Here is a 17603-nt window from a genome sequence, read left to right on the forward strand (position 1 = left end):
CACCTTACACCAGAATTTACGCATGGCAATAATTGGAATACGCTGAGAGAGTCACACAAATCTCGGGGTGACTGGTCTTCCCATTAGCAGAAATTATGAATGCTAAGCGGATTATAGTTAACACGACGCCGAGAGGTTGCAGGGCAGCAACGACTGCCGCCTCGACTGGCTATCCGTTTGGGTCACGTGTCGCGCACTGTGCAATCCGAGCTGCAGGAAACGTGCCGAGGCTCAGATCTAATTATAAAATTAAATACGCGCACATATTAAAAAGCCGCTGCAAAACGTTTTGTAACCAAAAACTGAAGCTAATGTTGCACATTGAAGTGGCGGCGGCGGCGGCATGTTGGCTGAGTTCTAAGGCAGCCTCTCAGACGCTTTTTCCAATCTGTTTTACTACCTTATAGTTTTCCATCAGATCCATATGCCATATTTTGTCATTCTGTTGCCACTCAGAGTCTGTGCTGATTCGAATGAAAAGAAATAGTTCAAAAAAAAATCTATCCCCCCATTGATTTGTTCGATGTGGGAAAAATTTAGCATATAGCAGCCGGGCAGCATACATATGCCACACACACACACACATACACACACACACACATATTTTGTATTCACACTGTATTCATTCGTCTGGCAACATTCGGAGGAGACTCGTAACTAGAGTAGAATAAATTTAGTGATCGGTAAAACTCTATATATTTTTTTTTGTATATATATATTTCTTTCTTAAGTTTTTTACTCAAGCAAACGGCAGTGGAAATGCCTAAAGTTAAAAATTATAAAAAAAAGAAACCGTTTCCGGATCTCGCGGCCGTAGCCGACGCTTTGGAATGCGTCAACGTGCAGCCAGAGCTGGGCCAAGGAGATCTCCTGCGTCCGGTGGCAGGGGCAGTGGCAGTGGCAGTGGTCCCGCCCCGGCCAGCGGTCAAGCCCATAAAGCGCGGTACACTGGGCAGAATCGGGGAGATTGCAGTGAACTATCTGCAAGTGAACATGGACAGAATGCCGGCAGTGGCGTACCACTACGATGTGAAATTCGTGCCGGAACTGCCGAAGAAGTTCTACCGGGAGGCCTTCGAGCAGCATCGCGTTCAGTATTTGGGCAATGCTGTGGCGGCCTTCGATGGACGGGCCTCGTGCTACTCCGTGGACAAGCTCCACTGCCGATCGCAGGGCGAGCAGGTTAGCGTCTTCGACAGCTATGGACGTGAGCTCAAGTATCTGGTGGAGATTATGGCGACGGCGGAACCGGAGGTCGACCTAAGCTCCCTGCGCACCTACATGAGGGACAGGATCTACGAGAAGCCGATGCGTGCGCTGCAGTGTCTGGAGGTTGTGCTGGCCGCGCCATGCCACAGCAAGGCGATACGTTCGGGTCGCTGTTTCTTTCAGAAATCCGAACCGGGAAAGTCCCAGGCCCTGGGCAACGGCGAGGAGATTCTGCTGGGCCTCTTTCAGGCGTTTGTGCTGGGCGATCGTCCGTTTGTGAATGTGGACATCACACACAAGTGCTTCCCACTGCCGATGCCCATTATCGAGTACTTGGAGCGCTATCAGCTGGGCCAGAAGATCACGGCCCAAACGAATCTCGAGAGCAAGCGCTCGGAGATAGATGGATACCTGAGTGGCGTTGCCATCGCCTATGCGCCGCCAGCATCATTCGCAAGTTTCACCAGAGTCTACAAGGTGAATGCGCTGACCAAGCTGCCGGCCAGCAAGCAGACATTCGTGGCGGATAAGGGCCGGCTGACCGTGGCCGAGTACTTCCAGTCCCGTGGCCACAGTCTACGGTATCCGAATCTGCACTGCCTGCACGTTGGCTCGCCACAGAAAACAATTTATCTGCCCATTGAGCTGTGTGCCATTGAGGGCAAGCAGTCGGTGAATGTGAGTCTGCTGTCTGCTGTCTGCCGTTGGCACGCTGCTGTCACCCCTTTTGATCACTTTGATTGCTTCCATTGCAGCGCAAGGACTCCACGCTGCAGTCGGCGGCAATGATTAAGATTGCGGCCACATCCACGAACGCACGCAGGTGCAAGATCATGGAGCTGCTGCAGTACTTCAGCCACAACACGGACCCGACCATAGCGCGCTTTGGCTTTCGCCTGCAGACCGATTTCGTTACGGTGCAGACGCGCACCCTCAGTGCCCCCATTATCCAGTATCGGAACAGGGCCACATGCATGGTGAGGCACGGCTCGTGGCGCAACGACTGCTCGCATTTCTACGAGTCCAAGCAGAAGGCGCACAAGTGGGCCATCGTGCACGGCGGCCTCAACTACAACAAGATGCGGGACCTTGAGCAGTTGGTAAGTGATCGTCGAGTGGCAGGTGCAGGTGCAGGTGCGGGGGCATTACTTTTGCTCATCCTTGCAGATCCTGGCACAAAGTCGCAGCGTCAATTTGTCGCTGGCTGCCAAGGCAAACATACGAGCGTACAGGGACATCCAGAGCCTGGATCCGCACTTCAAGGAGTACAAATCGAGTCAGTACGATTTGGTGATTGTCGTTGTGCCCAATGCCGGCCATTTCTACGACGAACTGAAACAGAAAGCCGAACTGCAGTACGGGATTCTCACGCAGTGCATCAAGCGCAACACCGTCGAGCGGAACTGCAATCCGCAGGTGATTGGCAATCTGCTGCTGAAGATCAACTCCAAGCTGAATGGCATCAACCACACGCTGAAGCTGGATGGGTGCACCGAGCTGAGGAACGTCATGTACCTGGGCGCCGATGTGACGCATCCGTCGCCCGATCAACGCGAAATACCCAGTGTGGTGGGCGTGGCGGGATCTCACGATCCCTTTGGGGCATCCTACAACATGCAGTACCGCCTGCAACGCTCCGCTTTGGAGGAGATCGAGGACATGGAGTCGATAACAGCCGCGATTTTGCGCACCTATCATCACTACCGGAAGTGCTATCCGGAGCACATTATGTACTACCGGGACGGGGTCAGCGATGGGCAGTTCCCGAAGATTAAGAACGAGGAGCTGCGCGGCATCTCCGTGGCCTGTGCCAAGGTGACTTCAAACTGTCCATTCACTGGCACTTCGTGCACTAATTCCGAGCCCCCCTTCCGCCCCATTAACAGCTGGGCATTAAGCCGAAAATCTGCTGCATCATAGTGGTGAAGCGGCATCACACGCGCTTCTTTCCGAGTGGCGCCCCCTCGCAGCACAACAAATACAACAACGTGGAGCCGGGCACCGTGGTCGATCGCACCATAGTGCATCCCAATGAGGTGCAGTGGTTCATGGTCAGCCACCAGTCCATTCAGGGCACGGCCAGGCCGACCCGCTACAATGTGATCGCGAACACGGGCAGCCTGGACATTGACCTGCTGCAGCAGCTGACACACAACCTCTGCCACATGTTCCCCCGCTGCAACCGCGCTGTGTCCTACCCGGCACCGGCGTACTTGGCCCATTTGGCTGCCTCCCGTGGGCGGGTGTATCTCACGGGCACCACGACGTTTGCGGCGCCAGAGCTGGAGTACAAAAAGCGCTTGATAAGCACGAGCCTTACATCGAAAAATCCAATGTACTTTATTTAGTTTTGTTTAGTTTAGTTTCGCTTGTTTAAATTTTGTTTGTTCAACTACATATATACATTTAAAATCCAAATAAAAATATTTTTTGTTCTCGTTACATTATCCCCATCGAGTTCTGTGCTCATCCGTGGCAGCACAGCCCAGACTAAGTTGTGATCCTTTCTGATTTGTTCGCATAATAATCTCTAAGCAGTGGGCTGCTCTATTTGCCAAGGCATAAAACAATGACAGCCCGAGTAACGCGCATGCATTTCACTTGCTATATGGGGCAAGGTTTTTTGAAGCGACGAAAACCACGCTATTTCGCTCTAAAAATAGAGCATGCTTGTGTAAATTAATGCCAAAGAACCTGTGGGGAAAAATCAAACGAAAATAATTCTATAATTTAAGACGAATAAAATTTCTTTTATTTTTCCTAAAAATTTTAATTTGGTTTTTGTGACACTTTGCCGAATTGCCAATATTCCGCTCATCTTTGGCCCCATCAATATGCGAAGTTTGACAGAATTTTCCGTGTTTAAGAAAATAAAGAAAACATATTATTCAATATTTAAAAGTTCTTCTTCCTTCCGGCGGAACTGGCTCACGCTCGAGTTAATCGATGGCGCCGGAGCTGGTTACTGCTCGTACTCCTCTGCTGCTGCTGTTGGCTGTTCATCCCCCAGAGAGCCCAGTCGTAGCTCTTACAGTCTTTGCCTCACCTCGCCCAGCCACCACCACCGCCACTTGGCATGATAAATTTAATTCCGCTTCTATTTTGATGGCACTTGTCAATTCAAATACTTTTGTCAGTCGCGCTTTTTTCCCGTCCTGGCTGCTGTTCTTCTTTTTCTGTTTCTGTTTTCGGTGAAGGGCCCTCCAGCAGCCACGCCTGCACCGCATTGTGCGCAAATGCTGCGAAAAGTTGAAGGATTTTGACGCATTAGAGTGCCGTGCCGCCCCCCCCCGGGGGAACAGGGCCAAGGGCTGGGTTTGCAGGTGCCTTAAATACTCACGCGACTCCCGGCCATCCCCCCCTGCAGGCAAATGAGCGCAGTCCAAGTGGGTGGGGAGCTGGTGGGAAGAACTTGGAATTGACTTGCCAATGTATTCCAACGGCAGAAATTTCCTTAATTTTAGAAGATTTTGAATACGACCTAAAGGTGTATTATATTATGGAATTAAACATATTTTTAATTTGAAAACTTAAGCTAGATATTGCCCCGAAAAAACTGAAACAAGTTATCCAAGTAATATCCCAGTTGTTCAATCCAAGAGTTTTTGTTGGTATTTATTAAAAATATTAATTTTGAAACTGGCCTGCAAGTTAGTAATATTTTCCCTCATCCACAGGTAACTCCTAAGGCTGTGCAGTTCCTAGAGAACGTTTTAAAATAATTTGTATAGCATACTTTTGGGTAAATAATAAATTAAATTATAGGCAAAATAGCTGCAGACTAGACCCAAAGTGATTGCAACTAAAGGCAAAGAGCTATATGGATATAAGTAGTTTATTTTGTCGATTGTATTCCCTCATTTCACTCTTATATCCCATGAACTTCCATCGCTTTAGATGTCTGTATCATAATTCTCAGCCTTCCCCTTATTTCTTCAATATTATGTTGTCACCCAAGAGTAGTGTCAGTTCCATTGAGCCCCACATGTCCGACATTAACCACTAATGAAACACGAACAAGAGCGATCCCAGAGCTTTGCTGCGACTCCCTGCTGCAACTCCTGCTGTAGCACTTAACTTTCGTTGTAATCAGTAATCGTGGGCACAAAAGGCAGATACATCCATTCCAACCAGTCTACCCTTGTTCGCTGTCCTGGTCGCAGCTTCAATTTAAAGTTTCCCCCAGACTGACCCCAGACTCCAGACGCCAGAGCACAGGCGAAACGAAACGGACCTGCCCCATGGGAGTTGCAGCAGGGGGAACATGGACTAAAAATGATGACTTAATATACGAAAATCACAAAACTGATGGATTCCTCTGGGGTGCTTTTTACTTGACACGAACTCTGGGCCGTGGCCGTTGCCCTGGCCCTGCCCCTTATAATTCCATTCCATTCCGTTCAATGTCGCGTCTGGCGATTATTTCACGCTCTTCGGCCGCCCCTGACAAGCTGACAGCTGCCACTTGAGTGGAGGCCAACGACGGCAACGACGCCGACGACGATGGCGTTTATTAGTTATTAAATGGCGTGATTTATGCCCGGGGGCCGAGTGCAGCCGGGCCCCTGCAATTGGCCTGCACTTTGCCGCCTTAATGAGGTCGCCGCTTCCTGGAGCTCACGCCGGGACAGGAATTGGGTTCGAGACAGGACATCTGCGGTTCTGGTCGCTCCACTCCGGCTGACACTTTGCTTAAACGGTCATCAACGCACCAACTGGCGCGAACAATGCACCATACACAAATAAAAAAAAAAATAAGAATCCGGCAGATTGGGAAACAGACTGTCAGCAGACAGAAATATCACCTTATAGGCCCAACCATCGAATGAAATACAATCCTAAAATATTATGGAATATTCACTTGGGATCGGAGAACTCTGTGAGAGTCAGGAAACGTATCCTTAATCTTTATTTGGATTCACCTGACGTGTCTGTATGTAGTTTCCCCCCTCCCTATATTTACACCTCGTAGCTCTCTGTTTTTTATAACTTCTGATATTTCCCCCGCTGCATTATCCATATGCGAACTTCTCAGGGTCTTTTACTGATGCATATGTAGAACTGATTGATAACTGCTTTGGTGTTTGCTTAATGCCACGAATATTGTATGTATACATTTCGATGGGACTCGAGGAAACATAATTGCCAAACGGTAGCAACCCCCTGAGGGCCAACCCCTTGTCGCCTTGCCATTTGACTTCTCCACAAAAACTGAGCGTCCCACTGTGCGCTTCTATTTGTTCACACTTATTCCATTTTCACACTCCCCTTGCGGGTCTTCAGCTTCCTACGGAGCCACGGCCTCATCATCATCATCATCATCATCATCATCATCGTATTCCCCGTTTCGTTTGAACTCTCAGCATCATTCCGAATCCCTTGCCGAGTCTCAGGTTACTTTGTTTTCCTTGGCCTTCATTGTTTGTTTTCATTTCCGTTTCACTTTTCGTTTGTTTGTCATTTTGAAAAATGCGTTTTGCAGTTTTTTTTAAAATTCAATTGTGGACTGCCGCAGCCCGTGGACCAAAAAAAAAAAAAAACACCCCTTCAAAGCGCCCTCTCCAACCTACAGCCTCATCCTTTGGAACTCCCCCTGCGGCTAATAATGTGCTCGTCAGTTCCGGCAGATCTCAGCCTACGACCTTCGCTTGTGCTTTTTGGTGTCGACAACAAATTATGGTTGAACATTTGGAACGCAAATTTGTTTGCGAGGATTTTTAACACAGCGGGAAAGTCCATCGTCAGGCGGCTAGCCATTAGGGACAGGGGAAAATAATATTTCTTAGATTTTCTTAGATATTAAAATGATATTTATAAGCACAATAACTGCCCTCAGTGCTGCCTCATTGGACTTGGAAATTGTTAGAAATTTCAAATCATCTTCCAGCTCTGCAGAGCCTTCGATACAAGTCCCTTTACATTCGGATACATTCAGTCTTCAAATTAAATCAATATTATTTTGGAAATACAAGTTTCTGCATCTAGAACTCCACAACTAACTTGTGATATTGACAATCCTCTACAACATTCCCTTTTTCAATGATAAATCTTATCATAGAAAACTGCCAAAGCAACGCGGGCTGCTGCTCTCGTGCGGCATGGCAGTGCCACGAGCTCGTGTTGTCACTAATCCTTTGACACGTAATCCCGCACGCACTCCGGAATCACCTCCGGTCTTACCCCCTTCTGGCTGCCTCGTGTAGAGAGACGGGAATGGGGCCCCGGGCAGTTGCGCTCCATTTGTCAAATTCATAATGGACGCAAAGAGTCAGAGCGGAGCGTGTCATCGTTGCCATATCTCACGGATTACAAAACGAAACGGTGGCGCGACGATGGGGTCACGTGTCTGGGCAGACAAAAAGATCGCTATCACTCGCAACACGGATATTTATGTTCGCCTAAGACGAGGTATTAGCCAAAGGCCCCACCTTCCAGAGTCAAATGACACGTAAACCAAGTCGTTAAGGGTCTGGCCCGTTCCGCCCGCTTATTAAACATCATTTGAGAATATATTAAATCCTTGGATGTTAATTTATGCCCAGTGCCTACATGGGAATGGGGCCTGAAGAGGGACAGAGAGAGAGAGAGAGAGTGGATCTGGCAGTGGAGAGATGACTGGGCGACTGTCAGTTCTCATTAGAGGGAAGTCGAGCCGAATTGATTGATTTATTTTGGCAATTATGTGCATTCGATTAAAAGCTCAACTCGCAGTCACGCGGCGTACGCTAATAATATGCACAAAAAACCCCACAAGCCAGGTCCTGTCTTGGTCTATGAAAGCAACAAAACAACAACAACAACAACAAAAAACAACATAAATCCCCAGAAATATCCCATGGAGTCTGTGGGGGGGATGGGCAGTGGATTACATGGCCATGAATTGAAAACCAATTGCGCCTGGAATGAAAAATCGCGCCAACAAACACAGCGTGAGATGGAGATGTGGCAGGATCTTGGACAGGGAACTGGGACTGCGAATGCGATTGGGATTGGGGGAGTGCTTGGGGGGATGTGGCCTGTTTACAATGTCGCTTCAGTTGGACAAGGGGATTTCTTTGTTTTGGTTTGGTTTTAATTTTGAGCAACGAATAAATTAAATCGACCGACAGTCGAAATAATTGCCGGAAATTGGTGACGTTGTTGAAATTTTTCCTTTTTTATCCAGCCTAGACTCAGGCCCAATAGACTCTGACGTGCGTAATAAGATTATGCGTGACCTGATGGGCATGGCTTCCATTGGCAAGGACTCTTAAAATGTACAATAAACACAATTACGAGGCTTAAATTAAACATATGATGGACAGTTTGAGCTACGGTTTGGGTGGGGTTTTTTGGGGCAGTATGGGGGATGGGGATTATGGTTTGTAGCAGGGAGCGGGGAGAATGTAGAGTTTACAAATAGCATCCAAAAAACAACACTTTGAGCTATAAGTATGAAATTATATAGAAAAAGCAATTTAATTTATTCTCCCATTGATAAAGTTGTACTGGTGCAGAGGGATGCCGATAAAAAGGAAAACAATCGGCATCATTATTAAATTTATATATATGTACATATGTATGTACATATATCTACATAAATAGATGTAGATTATGGGTTCGGAGATGGTTTCTTCTGGCGGTTACATATACAAAGTATGTATCTACATAATTCTAAAATTACCCTATATGTACTCCTTGAGTATCAGGTATAAAAAGAAGAAAAAAAAGACTTTTGACATCTCTCCCCGACGGGGAATTGAACCCCGGTCTCCCGCGTGACAGGCGGGGATACTGACCACTATACTATCGAGGATGTTGTATTTCCGGAGTCTAAAGGAAAACTCGAAAGTGATGTAACTTCTAGTTCTAGTTCTGTTCTAGTATGACGTCTATTTTTGTTGTTGTTTACCAATCATTAATTAATCTATTATTTGGCAATGCTTCAGCAAATGCTCTATCAAATGACTATTTTTGAGGAATTTTGAGGTGATCTTAATATTGATTAGTTCATTTATGATTGCACTCCATACGGTAAATATAAAAAAACCCAAGTTTAACGGTGAAGAAAAATAATAACAAATTTCGGCTGTGCGAAATAATAATTAAAATAATCCTAATAAAACATTTTATATAGTCAAACAGAATGCTTGCCGAAAAGCAGCCAATTTCTTTCGTTCAGCTGCATATTTTTGCTGTTATAAATTCTTCTGTTTTCTTCTTACTTTTAAGCTTTCACTTGCTCCTCCTGCCAAGTGGTTTTTAAGCGCACTCTCTCTAAGCTTTCTCTCTAAGCTTTCTCTCTAAGCTCGCTCTTTCGTTATCTACATTATCTCTTGCTTGCCGAAGCTGCGCTCAGCAATCGGATCGTCTGTGCATGCCGCAGCTAAAGAGCATGGAAGCTTCAATTGCAATTTGGATGTCACGCATTAAAGAATTACACACAAAGCAACACATGAGTAACGGATCCCCGCAAAGCCAGGCTCTTTTATCAGATATCTTTGGGTAGTTCTCTTATAAAGAAATATAACCTGATCAATATAATTTTTCAAAGAATTTACCGGGTAATCGCTAGACCCATTTCCGATTGAGAATAGCAGATCAGATCATTGATTGCAGCTTTCCGCAGCGATGCTTTTTAATTGAGTGCTGCACTGCGCGAAAGCTATGCCAGTGGCGACTTATCGCTGCCATACAGTTCAGTCATCCGGCAAACATCAATCTGTTCGGATTAAGTTGCACTGGAAATATGTTTGGAGGCACCTGCGTGGCTCTCATTGGGGTATGGGTATTGCCCGCTCTCTTATCACGTAAGTATCACGTAGTGTCAGGGAAAAACCCTGCCCCGAACTGAAGCTCAGCTAAACTCTCTCTGTGCCCAACACTGACAGCTATCCAGGCGCAGCAGCAGCAGCACCAGCAGCAGCAGCAATGTGGCAGACTGAGACAGGCGCAGCTGTATAACCAGAGGGAAATTACAGATCCGGATGAGCACCCGTGGCTGGGACGTGTGGGCTACAGCAAAGTGAATGAGTCGAACCCTGAGGAATATTCGTACCTCTGCCTCTCTGTACTCCTCAGCGAGCGACACGCGATTCTGCCGGCTCATTGCATACTGCTGGAAAGTGCTATGGAGGCCACAATTATACTCTTCGGAGACTGGAAGTCCAACGAAAACACTCACCGGAGGGACTGCCTTACGGCGGAGAAATGTGCACCCCCGCCGGAGCCCTACACGATCATGGAGCTGGCCGTTCATCCGCAGTACGATGGACGGCGATACGACAACGACATTGCTCTGGCCAAGCTAGATCGCAACGTTCGTTTCGGGGACTATGTGCAGCCATTGTGCCTGCCGCCGGACCACGAGATCGACGGCAATCACATTGGCCAGCGCCTGGAGATGGTGGGCTTCGCTCGCGACCTCAACCCGGCGGGCAGATGGCGCTCGAAGCACCAGGTACACACGCTCGGCTCGGAGTACTGCAAGTCGCATCCTGGCTTCGACATGTTCGACCTCACCTCGAATCATATCTGTGGTCTGATCTCTGGCAACGATATCCTCATGTCTGGCTCGCCGATGGTGGGCGTGAATGTCGTCTACGGCAATCCGGCCAGCTACTATCTGATTGCGATCGTTAATGTGGGATCGTCAATTAAAAGGGAAGGCTTCCCAGGCGCGTTTATGCGCATCCACCCGTACAGGGAGTGGATTGTTCGAAATATGGACTAAATACGTCACAGCTCAGCTAACTCTCGGTGTCTCTCTCTCAGAAATAATCTCACAATAAACCGGATTAATTAGTTCCATTAACAGACGACTCAGCTTAAGTTCGGAAAGAGCTCCACTCGTTGCTAAGATTGAAAAAAAAAAAACCTCCACAGCAGGCACAACCCGTAAATATAATAAATATAAATAATAATTCCAAGAAATATTTGAAATGGTGACCCCGATCAGAGTGCCAATCGCACTGGCCATTGCCAGGTGCGCCTCAAGTTCTTTATGACTGTCGATTAGTAATAAATCAGAACCGATAGACAATTTCGGGGAATTTATTTACCCAAGTCTACGCATTTGTCTTTGGCATTCGCTATATCCTTGATAAATCAAAACTCGTCTTGCCATAAATAAAAGAATGGCTAATAATTACAGCAGTTCCGTACGGATTGTGGTGCGGGGTGGTGACGCCCACACTTGGTCTCCTGGCCTCCACACACACACACGCACACACACCCTACAAGCGAGAGAAATGTAAATGAGTCTCCAGCGACTAATAAATTCCCAATTACACATCGACTTGGCTGGTCCCGGGCTGGACATCAGACGACCAGAGGCACACACGAGGTCCACTCATAAAACTATGCAGACGGCACACCCTTTGCTCCTGCTGTTACTGCTGCTCCTTCCATCAGCAATAAACTAAAAAGCATAAATTTCTGAAAACGACAAATTCATGTAGTGCTCTGCTCTGCTCATTCGGTGTAGAGTTGGGTGGTGGGAGGGTCGAAGCTGAGTGGAAAATCAAACGGGAAACACGGAAAATCACAATTACTTGCGCACATATTGCTCACGGTTGAAAGGTGGAGGATGTAGTGACTGGTGACTGGACCGGGGTTGAGGAGCAGCCAGCTCGATGTCCAATTACGGGTATCGATGATGATGGAAGCAAATGCAAACAGCTGTGACCCCGCCAAAGATGCGTGACTGCCCTCTGGCACTGGCATTTGTTCCGTGCTCGCAGTTCAAGTGTAGAAGATTGATATCAGCCGATTTCGGATGACCCGTAGATAACTGCAAAACTGCAAGCCCTTAGCCATTAGAAGTGGGCAGGGGAAGAGAATTGATAGGAGTTTTGCAACTCAACATATGGAAATGGGTTCGGATAATTTTTGAGTATATTCTTTAACCATATTCCCCATTATAAAGTATATTGAATAATAACACTAAATAGAATTATCTTTAAAAAAATAATCCATATTTTCTACTACACACAGCCATTTTTAATGCAAGTCTCATTAACTTAAAAAAATAAATTTTAAAATACGATCTGGACAAAAGTGAAGCTCGAACTTAAGTTCTTTATTCGATGTATCTGCTGTAAATTCTTCTAACTTCTGTTGTTTTTAACACTCATTTCTTACTGTTGAAATATCCAGACAATTTTTCATTCTTTTAAATAGAATTTCGTCAGCTGAAAAATTTAATTTACTTTTGTGATGCTACTTGGAATATCGCCCTAACAATATCCTAATTATATATACATATATCTGAAAATATCTAGGAAATGTATGCCTATAATATTATTTTTATAAAACTGTCATATATCTCTCATCTTAATTTTATATTCCAAAAGCAGGATGTCAGCTTGATTTCAGCGAATACATCTTAGTCATATACCTGATATTTTTATGAAGATTAACTATGATATTTGTGTGCACATATTTAAACGTGCTTATCCTGAAACACCTTCCCTTTAGAAACACACACCAAATGCAGGCCTGACGACAGTACACTGAACGAATCGCATGCCACCAACCCATGCGTAGCCCTCCCATGGCCTGTGGCACCCAGGGAATCTCTAACGACCCCCAAGTACCCTCTGCCCAGTGGGCCCCCTTAACAAGTTCGCACCCATATCGGGCCTCGTTAAAATTCCGACCAAATCACAGCGAAATGAAATGAGAACACAGCTGAAAGAAAAAAAGAAAAAAGAAATGAAATAAAATAAAACAAACGAAAATCGCAAATATTTCATTCTGTTTCTTCTGCGTCTCCTTCTTTATGTTTTACGATACACGATATATGCATATGTATATGTATATGCTGATGTGTGTGTGTGTGTGTGTGCTGGTTGGGGATTCCCCTTGGCTCATTTTGCCTGGCCGCCGCTCCAGGCTCCCTTTTTCTGTACGTTTTATGCCTTTTTGCATACATACTTTATATATTTGTGCAAAATTTATGTGCGCTATTGTTTTTATGGCATGCACCCATTTCGGCCCCCCACCCAAAAGTGCCTCATGCAAGCAACACCCCATCCATCTACCATCTACCAACTCTCCCTGTTCTCCACTTGCCACATGGAAAATGGGGAATGGAAAACGTAACGAAACGAGGCAAAGGCAAAGCCTGCCAGAAAAGAAAGCAAAATGTTATCCTTGTTCGAAAGGCATTTTAATGCCAGCCTTTGGGTGCATGGGTGGGGTGGGTGGTGGCTTCAAATTGGGGTTTCAGTTGGGCAGAATGTTGGGGGATTGGGGTTCGGTTTTTGGTTGTGCTGTGTGCCATGTGGTTGGGTGGCTGTTCTGGCACTTTTCTGCAAATTATGGCACATGCGGCGACGTCGGCATTATGTCCCTGATCCTTTTGCTTTTGATATGCCATACTAAAGTACAAATACATGCATACATACATACATACATATGTACATATATAAATGTACATCTTTTACATGCACATGTAAATCTTTATGTATATATGTAAATGGGTTCCATCTCTCCAACTCTCACTGCCTGTCTAACTGTGGTGCTTGCCACTTAAGCTGCTTATGTGGCAGATACATAAAATAAAAATAAAAGCCAAGAGAGAGGGAAAGCCGATGGAAATCCTCACATAACGAGCATTTCCCTCTGCCATATTTGTGTTATTTTATTAACATTTTTCTTCGTTCGCTTCGTGCTACGTGTTCGGTTCTGCCTTTTAACGCAAAATGGCGGCTTACTCTCTTACTGGCTGTGTTGTGGGGGGTGGGGGTGTATCTTACAGATATGAGTTGCCATAAACTGTATTACGTGTGTGGGTGTATATATGTACATATGTATATGTGCACATGTGTGTGTGTGTGTGTGTGTAATTCCGATACGAATCCAATTTCTGAGCAGCAACAATAAAACTCAGCATCAGCCACAGCCACAGCCACAGCCTCAGCCTCAATGTTATTGTGGGCGGGGCGGGGGCTGCCGCTGCCGCTGTAAGCTGTAACCGAATCTGAGTCGTAGATAAGCGAAAATGGCGAACCGCCTTATGACGCGACTTAACGGGATTCCATGCGCCCTGATTATGGGCATAAATACGAGCAATCCCCTCGGTCTCAGCTTTGCTCCGCTCGCACATGCAGAAACGAAAAGAAAATTTAAATAAACTGATAAACGAATCCGCGCACTAAGCCCCAGCCAACGTCACTCTCCGCCAGGCAAAAGATACAAAAATGAAGACAAGCCAACTGCTTTAATTAAACCCAAAAAGAAGCCAAGCCAAGTCGAGTCGAGTGGAGTGGAGTGGAGTGGAGGCAAGGATGCAATGGTCGCAAAACCCACAACCGGGGGAGAACTCCTCACTTGTTTATGACCCGCAACCGTCGCAGCGATCAGATACAATATCTTCACCTGACACTGGACTGGCCCGATCGGCTGCACTGCTGCAGAGTCGGGCATCGGGTCGTCGGCGAGTGTGGTGACAATTTATGACATACAACATTGCCGCCGTACAAGAACAACATCTGCTTGGCCTGCATCCTCCATTCTGCTCCATTCTGCTCCATTCTCCTCCATGCGCCTCTTCGTATGGCCGCGATGTGGTAGCCAATGGCCTCTGAGCTTATGAAAATCATAAACATTCAACGACGGCCGCCGAGTGACATCCGAGCAACGAATATGCATTTTAATAAAATATCCTAAAAGCCCTATAAATCACACCCAACCATTGGCATCGCCATCGCCATCGCGTGCCTGCTGCTGCTGGGGCTGCGGCTGCTGGCTGCCGGCTCAAGAGGAGTTTATCTCGCGGCTGCTGCTTAATGGGTTCACTGTGCCTGTGCCCGTGCCCCTGCCCGTGCCCCTGCCCGTGCCCCTGCCCAGCCAACATATTCAGATTTTTCGCTGCTCTCTCGAATGTATGTATGGATTGTCCGTTTGCCAGGGAAGTCCAGTGTGCAGCCCCTTTCAGGTGCAAACACTTCCTGTAAGTGCAACACGAATTTGTTATGTTTAATTGAGGATTACTTTTGGGTAGCTGGCCAGTAGTTGGCTTATGCCATGAGCTTTTCTTTTTTTTAATTCAAAAAACGATACAGAATTTGGAGTACCTGCGAGTTTGTTCGAGTAATACTTTTAATTAAAGTAATATATTATTATTCACTTTAACTTAATTTATTTGCTTATCGTATTTGCATTTATAGGAACTCTCATGGATCTCTTTCGTTATACGTAATTTAGTTTTCAGATTCTCCACAGTTCATGGAAGGTTTCTCTTGGCAGAATACTTGCCATAAGGGAGCCAGGTACCACAGAGACATACGCAGTCCCAATCTATGTCTATCCATCTCTCAATTTCCCCAATGCCAAGCTAGCCATGTGTCCATCATACGTAACTACTAAAAAAAAGGTCCAAGCATAATCCATTCAAGCTCTCTTGGGAGTTCTTTTCTTCAGCTTTCACTGTACCATATAAGAGATTCAAATAGAGCACAAATCAAACTAAAAAAACTTTTCATTTCCCAAAAGAACTCACAGATTTAAATATATTTGTACAGACGATCAAAAGGTACCTCTGCCTGTGCACCGTATCCAAATCTTGCAATATCCCCACTCAAAACTTTATCTTCGACTCTCAGATCCTTCCAAAATGTTTTCATAATACATAATTATGTTTTGTGCGAGCAGCTCAGGGCGAAGAATTATTTAAGCTATGTCCGGATCATCGTCATCATCATCAAGTGCCAACTGTCAAAATGTGCTCTTCAGAACCGACACTTTTCGTCTAGACTTGGGCAGCCGTGGGGCACAGTTGTTCATACTTTGGCGGCCAATTATCAATATCAGAGCAAGTGGATCCATCCATCCCAAGGCAGACGCTGAACTTGGAAATGGGAGCAGCTACATACATTATAATTATGACATATGACAGGGGGCAGGGGCAAGTGGATGTGGAAGTGGATGTGGATGCCCGGACCCATGTCAAAAAAGAGCCATACATACGAGCATAATTTGGACTTGTTCGGAGACGTGGACGAGGGTCTCCTTGGGTTCGTGGAATAATGATGATGCTGATGCTCTTGACACATTTGAGTGCTAATTTTAAAGTCTCGCACATGACCATGTCCAGGCCTTGCGGATCCTGCTGCAACGATTATGACAAAAGTAAGTACAAGGGAAAGAAAGAGAGAGAGGGAGAGAGAGAGAGAAGTCCAATATAATATCATTACACCCCTGCCCGGGACTATGGGATAAATGAAATGAAAAGTAAATACCAAAAATGAGACCATAATCAACATGGCACATTGTATACAAGTGTCCTCTGTCCTCTCACCCCTGTGCTGTGCTGTGCGGCCCATCCTGGCCCTCTTCGTCGTGGACCGGCAGACAGACAGACATTTAACGATAACAGCCAAAGATATCAAAATCGAAATATCGTTAGACAGCCCCGCGCAAAATGCTTGACAAGCATAACAAACACAAAGTACTTGGAGCCCAGTTCGCAGTGCCCTGCTCCTGCCTTGGTCTGGTTGGGGTCTTTTTGCTTTTATGATGGTGACGGTGACGGTCCCCGGTGAAGACCACCCCAAGCAGCCACCCTAGCCACACACCCACCCACCCATCCATCCACCCATCCATCCACCCACTCACCCACCATTCAACGCATTCAACATGGCGTCGCTTTCCTAGCTTGCCATTGCCCCCACCCCACTGTCGCTTGTGGGCGATATAAACGAAGTTTACCAAATAAATAAAACCGCTCCACCAGGATCCCACAGCTCGCCAAACACCCCCCCGCCGCCCCGCCACATCCTGGCAGGCGATTGGGTTGCAATATATCGCGTACGTGCTGGCATGCCATAAATATGTGGCTCTATGTATTCCAAGCAACAAAAATTATATTTCTGTTTGTATTTGCAACAATTTATTTTTCTTCCCGCCCCCCCCAGTCCAACCAACAAAAAAAAAAAAACGCCCACATTGGCACGCCCAGCACAGCCATAAGAAAGAAATAAGAGGAGAGGAGGGGGTGGGGGTGGGGGTGGGGTTGGTGTATGGAGCACGGGGGATAAACAGCAGCTAAAACGAAAACATTTTTCCAGCTCAACTCGCATTCGGAATCGATAACGATGAAGCGAAAACTGCACGAACAAAGGAGACATCGACAATCCAGACACCACCAAGGTGGAGATTTTTCCATTGGTAGGGAGTGGGTAGCTTATTAGATGTACACCGTAGAGATGCCTGAGGCAAGGAAGGACCAATGTCCAATCATCAATATAAAATAGTAGCCTAAACCCACGCCGCGAATATACTTTTCTTTTAACCGAATCTCTAAGCTTAAACGGAGCACATCCTGTTGAAAGGTGAGCTGAAGAGTCCCACTACACTCGAACAAACAGATTTAAATCATTCATCGGCACAACTGTGCAGAAAAGCACGGC

The 17603-nt window shown here is 46.3% G+C and overlaps 2 protein-coding genes and 1 non-coding gene across 5 annotated transcripts; 2 read left to right on the forward strand and 1 right to left on the reverse strand.

Moving 5' to 3' along the window:
- Positions 1–585: 585 nt before the first annotated feature.
- LOC111076093 (protein argonaute-2) lies at positions 586–3633 on the forward strand. Of its 3 annotated transcripts, none has more exons than XM_022369718.2 (5): positions 586–683; positions 745–1887; positions 1965–2309; positions 2377–3024; positions 3096–3632. In XM_022369718.2, exons 2-5 carry the CDS (start codon positions 760–762, stop codon positions 3555–3557), a joined length of 2583 nt encoding a protein of 860 aa, XP_022225410.1. In that variant the 5' UTR covers positions 586–683; positions 745–759; the 3' UTR covers positions 3558–3632. The 3 variants fall into 3 exon arrangements, with proteins under 3 accessions (XP_022225410.1, XP_022225408.1, XP_022225407.1); XM_022369716.2 differs by having other exon boundaries at positions 626–683; positions 732–1887; positions 3096–3633; XM_022369715.2 differs by having other exon boundaries at positions 637–1887.
- A 5299-nt stretch (positions 3634–8932) lies between these two features.
- On the reverse strand, positions 8933–9004 carry Trnad-guc. Its single transcript has one exon. It is a non-coding gene; the product is annotated as a tRNA-Asp (tRNA).
- An 861-nt stretch (positions 9005–9865) lies between these two features.
- On the forward strand, positions 9866–11253 carry LOC111076084 (CLIP domain-containing serine protease 2-like). The gene is made up of 2 exons (XM_022369707.2): positions 9866–9998; positions 10080–11253. The coding sequence occupies exons 1-2, from the start codon at positions 9938–9940 to the stop codon at positions 10919–10921; spliced, it is 903 nt and encodes a 300-aa protein (XP_022225399.2). The 5' UTR covers positions 9866–9937; the 3' UTR covers positions 10922–11253.
- The last annotated feature ends 6350 nt before the right edge of the window (positions 11254–17603 follow it).

Source organism: Drosophila obscura, unplaced genomic scaffold (genome assembly GCF_018151105.1).
Source record: "Drosophila obscura isolate BZ-5 IFL unplaced genomic scaffold, ASM1815110v1 contig_200, whole genome shotgun sequence".
Taxonomy (NCBI): domain Eukaryota; kingdom Metazoa; phylum Arthropoda; class Insecta; order Diptera; family Drosophilidae; genus Drosophila; species Drosophila obscura.

Excerpts from the sequence above, each read along its gene's own strand:
- LOC111076093 (XM_022369718.2), top strand. The coding sequence starts at position 760 with ATGCCTAAAGTTAAAAATTATAAAAAAAAGAAACCGTTTCCGGATCTC. Across the intron at positions 2,310-2,376 it reads TGCGGGACCTTGAGCAGTTG|ATCCTGGCACAAAGTCGCAG; the intron begins GTAAGTGATCGT and ends TCATCCTTGCAG. Across the intron at positions 3,025-3,095 it reads TCTCCGTGGCCTGTGCCAAG|CTGGGCATTAAGCCGAAAAT; the intron begins GTGACTTCAAAC and ends CCCCATTAACAG.
- LOC111076084 (XM_022369707.2), top strand. The coding sequence starts at position 9,938 with ATGTTTGGAGGCACCTGCGTGGCTCTCATTGGGGTATGGGTATTGCCC. Across the intron at positions 9,999-10,079 it reads ATTGCCCGCTCTCTTATCAC|CTATCCAGGCGCAGCAGCAG; the intron begins GTAAGTATCACG and ends CAACACTGACAG.